Raw genomic sequence first — 6,318 nt, 5'->3', positions numbered from 1 at the left:
CTGATGGATCCTCTCTCAGATGGTATCTTGTACACATCTTTGCTATGGAAGATAGATTACCACATAGAAACCAATATTTTGAGTATTTACAGCATTTTACGCAGCTATCAGTATGTGGCAGATATATTACGCAGCTATGAGTATGTTTGCATCGTATATTACGCAGCTATGAGGTTATTTACAGTAATTACGCGCTACTGAGTATATTACAAGTATATTACGCAGCTATAGTATTTACAGTATATTACGCAGCTAATGAGTATTTAACAGCATTTACGCAGCTATGAGTATGTTGCAGTATATTACGCAGCTATGCAGTATGTTGCAGATATACTACGCAGCTATGATGATATTTACAGTATATTACGCAGTATGAGTATTTACAGTATATTACGCAGCTTATGGTATTTACAGCATTTTACGCAGCTATGAGTATGTTGCAGTAATTACGCAGCTCAGTATGTTGCGTTATATTACGCAGCTAGAGTATTTAACAGTTATTACGCAGCTATCAGTATGTTGCAGTATATTCGCAGCTTATGAGTAATTTACACGTAATTACGCAGTATGAGTTTTTATAGTAATATTCCGCAGCTATTGAGTTATTTACAGTATATTAAGCAGCTATGAGTATGTTGCAGTTTATACAGCCAGACATATAGTGTTTTTAAAATGATTTCCTAATTAATTAAACCGTGTATTTATTTATTTTTCTTTCCGTTTTAACATGCCAGATGATACATAAAGATGGTTACACCCTAAACATGGGGCAGAACTAAATGATATCAAGCAAGTTGCTGTAAATGACACAAGTGATTTAAGGCCACAGATCATTTTCTACATTCTCTAACATCGGAGCATAATACCCTGTCTCATCTGTATACCTCTTCTCCATCACCAGAATGAGAGGGCGATGATGATGATGATGAAGATGGAGGAACGTATGAAGGAGATAGAGCTGTCTCTGCATAATGTCAAGYTGCTGCTCAAAGAGAAGGTCTGCCAACTCAAAGATCAGGTACACTTGTTATCGCTGTATTTTTTCTTTTGATGTTGACATTCAGCTGTAATATCAAAATAGGTTTCCAGTTTCTCAACTGTCGTATTTCTATGTTAATCAGTTTGCTGTAAGTATTAGTTTTACTGGTGAAGGTTTCTAACAGCAAGCACACGTCTCTTGGACAATGACAAAGGAAAGAATTGTATTGAAAGGTATATACTATATATATATATACTATATATATATACAGTACCAAGGTGAGATTGTTCACGTTCCCTCTCTGTTATGTCTCTAGCTCCACAAGAACGGTAAAGCTGATTCGTTGATCAAGGACCTGTACGTGGAGAACGCCCAGCTGCTGAAAGCCTTGGAGATGACCGAGCGGAGACAGAAAGTAGCAGAGAAGAAGAACTACCTCCTGGAACAGAAGATCTCCAGCCTCAACAAGATAGTCAGAGACCTGAGTCCCTCACCCCTACCCACAATGCCCTACCATTTTACCTGTTCTTAATACTACGCTTTGACCCCTGACCCCAGTAGCTGGACTGAACATGGATCTAATACTACACTTTGACCCCTGACCCCAGTACCTGGACGGAACATGGATCTAATACTACACTTTGACCCCTGACCACAGTAGCTGGACGGAACATGGAACTAATACTACACTTTGACCCCTGACCCCAGTAGCTGGACGGAACATGGATCTAATACTACACTTTGACCCCTGACCCTAGTAGCTGGACGGAACATGGATCTAATACTACACTTTGACCCCTGACCCCAGTAGCTGGACGGAACATGGATCTAATACTACACGTTGACCCCTGACCCCAGTAGCTGGACTGACCATGGAACTCGAGTGTTACATTAACATTCCACCTGAGCCCCTTAACCCTCAGTCCTCTTACCCTACTGTCATACCACCAAGACTACTGTCTTATGCTGACCTCGCCCTACTGTTCATACCACCAAGACTTACTGTCTATGGTACCTCTACCCCCTACTGTCATACTACCAAGAACTACGGTTACTTGGCCCATGACCTCTACCGACCTTACTGTCATACCACCAAGACTACTGTCTATGGTGACTCTACCCTACTGTCATCCACACAAGACTACTGTCTATGGTGACCTCTACCTACTGTCATACCACCAAGACTACTGTCTATGTGCACTCTACCTACTGTCAATACCAACCACCTAGACTACTGTCTATGGTGACTCTACCTACTTGTCATACCCACCCACCAAGACTACTGGTCTATGGTGACCTCTACCCTACTGTCATACCCAACCACAAGACTACTGTCTATGGTGACCTCTACCCTACTGTCAATACCACCAAGACTACTGTCTATGGTGACCTCTACCCTACTGTCATACCCAACCACAGACTACTGTCTACGGTGACCTCTATCCTACTGTCATACCACCAAGACTACTGTCTATGGTGACACTCTACCCTACTGTCATACCACCAAAACTACTGTCTATGGTGACCTCTCCCTACTGTCATACCACCAAGACTACTGTCTATGGTGACCTCTACCTACTGACATTACCCAACCACCAAGACTACTGTCTATGGTGACCTCTACCCTACTGTCAACCACCAAGACTACTGTCTATGGTGACTCTACCCTACTGTCATACCACCAAGACTACTGTCTATGGGGACCTCTACCCTACTGTCATACCAACCACCAAGACTACTGTCTATGGTGACCTCTACGCCTACTGTCATACACCAAGACTACTGTCTATGGTGACCTCTACCCTACTGTCATACCCAACCACAAGACTACTGTCTATGGTGACCTCTACCCTACTGTCATACCCAACCACCAAGACTACTGTCTATGGTGACCTCTACCCTACTGCATACCCACACCAGATACTGTCTATGTGACCTCTACCCTACTGTTCATACACCCAAGACTACTGTCTATGGTGACCTCTACCCTACTGTCATACCACCAAGACTACTGTCTATGGTGACTCTACCCTACTGTCATACCAACCACCAAGACTACTGTCTAGTGACCTACCCTACTGTCATACCCAAGAAGACTACTGTCTATGGTGACCTCTACCCTACTGTCATACCCAACCACCAAGACTACTGTCTATGGTGACCTCTACCCTACTGTCATACCCAACCACCAGACTACTGTCTAGTGACCTCTACCCTACTGTCATACCCAACCACCAGACTACTGTCTAGGTGACCTCATCCTACTGTTCATACCCAACCCAAAGACTACTGTCTATGGTGACTCTACCACTGTCATACCCAACACCAAGACTACTGTCTATGGTGACCTCTACCCTACTGTATACCACCCCAAGACTACTGTCTATGGTGACCGTCTACCCTACTGTCATACCAACCACCAAGACTACTGTCTATGGTGACCTCTACCCTACTGTCATCCACCAAGCATACTGTCTATGGTGACTCTACCCTACTGTCATACCACCAGATACTGTCTATGGTGACCTCCTCCCTTACTGTCATACCACCAAGATACTGTTATGGTGACCTCTACCCTACTGTCATACCACCAAGAGCTACTGTCTATGGTGACCTCTACCCTACTGCTATACCCAACCACCAGAACTACTGTCTACGGTGACTCTATCCTACTGTCATACCACCAAGACTACTGTATGGTGACATCTCTCCTACTGTCATACCCAACCCCCAAGACTACTGTCTATGGTGACCTCTCCCTACTGCATACCACCAAGACTACTGTCTATGGTGACCTCTACCCTACTGTCATACCACCATCAAAGCTACTGTCTATGGTGACCTCTACCCTACTTGATCATACCACCAAGACTACTGTCTATGGTGACCTCTACCCTACTGTCATACCCAACCCCAAGACTACTGTCTATGGTGACCTCTCCTACTGTCATACCACCAAGACTACTGTCTATGGTGACCTCTACCCTACTGTCATACCCAACCCCCAAGACTACTGTCTATGGTGACCTCTACCCTACTGTCATACCCACCACCAAGACTACTGTCTATGGTGACCTCTACCCTACTGTCATACCACAAGACTTACTGTCTATGGTGTACTCTACCCTACTGTTATACCAACACCAGGACTACTGTCTACGGTGAGCTCTATCCTACTGTGCATACCCAACCACCAAGACTACTGTCTACGGTGACCTCTACCCTACTGTCATACCAACCACCAAGACTACTGTCTATGGTGACCTCTACCCTTACTGTTATAACCCAACCACCAGACTACTGTCTACGGTGCACCTCCTATCCGTACTTGTCATTACCCAACCCAAGGCTACTGTCTATTGGTGACCTCTACCCTACTGTCTACCACCACCAAGACTACTGTCTTGGTGACCTCTACCCTACTGTCATACCCAACCACAAGACTACTCTGCTACGGTGACCTCTACCCTACTGCATACCCAACCACCAGGACTTACTGTCTACGGTGACCTCTATCCTACTGTGTCATACCCAACCACCAAGACTACTGTCTACGGTGACCTCTATCCTACTGTCATATCCCAACCACCAAGACTACTGTCTATGGTGACCTACTACCCTACTGTCATACCCAACCACCAAGACTACTGTCTATGGTGGACCTCTACCCTACTGTCATACCAACCACCAGACTACTGTCACGGTGACCTACCCTACTGTTATACCAACCACCGACTACTGTCTACGGTGACCTCTATCCTACTGTCATACCCAACACCAAGACTATCTGTCTATGGTGACCTCTACCCTACTGTCATAGCCAACCACCAGACTTACTGTCTAGGTGACCTGTCTACCCTACTGTCATACCCAACCACCAAAGACTACTGTCTATGGTGACCTCTACCCTACTGTCATACCCAACCACCAAGACTACTGTCTATGGTGACCTCTATCCTACTGTCATACCAACCACCAAGACTACTGTCTATGTGACTCTACCCTACTTTCTACCCACCACCAGACTACTTTCTACGGTGACCTCTATCCTACTGTCATACAACACCAAGACTACTGTCTATGGTGACCTCTACCTACTGTCATACCCAAACCACCAAGACTACTGTCTAGGTGAGCTCTATCCTACTGTCATACCCAACCACAAGACTCTGTCTATGGTGACCTCTACCTACTGGTCATACCCAACCACCAAGACTACTGTCTACGGTGACCTCTATCGCTTACTGTCATACAGACCACCAGGACTACTGTCTACGGTGACGCACTACTGTCATCCACCGAAGAACTAGCTGTCTACGGTGACTCGTTATCCTAGCTGTCATACAGCCAACCACCAAGACTATGTCTATGGTGACCCTCTACCCTACTGGCATACCACTCAAGATACTGTCTATGGTAACTCTACAGCTATTGTCATACCCAACCCGAAGACTACTGTCTATGGTGGAGCCTCTACCCTACTGTCCATACAGACCCCGGAGCACAAGTTGACCACAAAAGTTGTCACTGAAGATCAACGTTTTTTTTTTTTTACCATGACCCTAAACCGCTGTACCAGAGAACATTCCGGAGACTGAAGTGCACTTCACGGGTTGGGGTCAATTCCATTTCARTTCCAAWCAATTCAGGAAGTAGTAAACCAAATTCCAAATTCCACATTTTCCTAATTGAAAAGCATTGAAGAGAATTGGAATGTCAGTGTACTTCCTGAATTAATTGGAATTTAAATGGAATTGATCCCAAACCTGGTACAATTGGTTGTCTGAGATATCAGTCAATATTTGAAGCTCCCTGTTCAACACTATGGGAATCAATACTGTCGCTTTTCAGTTATTAGAACTGGATAAAGAGGGTTTAATATGTGTATTTAAATGCACAATAAATGGTATAATCATGTATACAAACCACTTTGTAAATTAAATAAACTGTGTATGTTTTGTTACATTTGGTTGTTCGTGTTACCAGTTTATGTAACAGACTGAAAGGGAAATATTGTGTCCAAAGTTATGTACTAAATTGTATATGAAGGACAACACATACTACTTATGTGAATGGAATAAAGGGTATTTARACTGCTGCAATAACAGATACTTGGCTAAAGGGCTCTTTCCCGGATAAGGATATTGACATTGCTGATTCCAACATCATCATTCCAACATATGTGAAATCAATGCTTGTGACATCATGTTCTCTAAATATCACTATCCCCCCAAAAATGTCAGATATTGGTTATAGATGGGGCCATAAGCCAAAATAAAAAAAATTCAGCCTTATCCCCCCCAAGAAAAACTGACTCTGTAACTGAGTGGCAGTTTTTC

At 44.1% G+C, this 6,318-nt stretch overlaps 1 protein-coding gene and 1 long non-coding RNA gene across 2 annotated transcripts in view; one reads left to right on the top strand and one right to left on the bottom strand.

The window, feature by feature from the left end:
• Positions 1 to 1,944, top strand: part of LOC112072062 (ninein-like) — a 21,685-nt gene extending 19,741 nt beyond the window's left edge. Inside the window, 2 exon segments of the mRNA XM_024139478.2 lie at positions 902 to 1,018; positions 1,296 to 1,944. Of these exon segments, the coding sequence (XP_023995246.2) occupies positions 902 to 1,018; positions 1,296 to 1,511 (333 nt within the window). The 3' untranslated portion in view covers positions 1,512 to 1,944.
• Positions 1,945 to 2,388: 444 nt separating this feature from the next.
• LOC139024718 (uncharacterized) lies at positions 2,389 to 3,988 on the bottom strand. The gene is made up of 3 exons (XR_011476048.1): positions 3,916 to 3,988; positions 3,670 to 3,734; positions 2,389 to 2,446 (listed from the first exon to the last, which is right to left on the bottom strand). It is a non-coding gene; the product is annotated as an uncharacterized lncRNA (long non-coding RNA).
• Positions 3,989 to 6,318: the final 2,330 nt, after the last annotated feature.

This window comes from Salvelinus sp. IW2-2015, unplaced genomic scaffold (assembly GCF_002910315.2).
Source record: "Salvelinus sp. IW2-2015 unplaced genomic scaffold, ASM291031v2 Un_scaffold1811, whole genome shotgun sequence".
NCBI classification, from domain to species: domain Eukaryota; kingdom Metazoa; phylum Chordata; class Actinopteri; order Salmoniformes; family Salmonidae; genus Salvelinus; species Salvelinus sp. IW2-2015.
The sequence above is the reverse complement of the archived record's forward strand: the minus strand, read 5'-3'. Positions and strand labels throughout refer to the sequence as shown.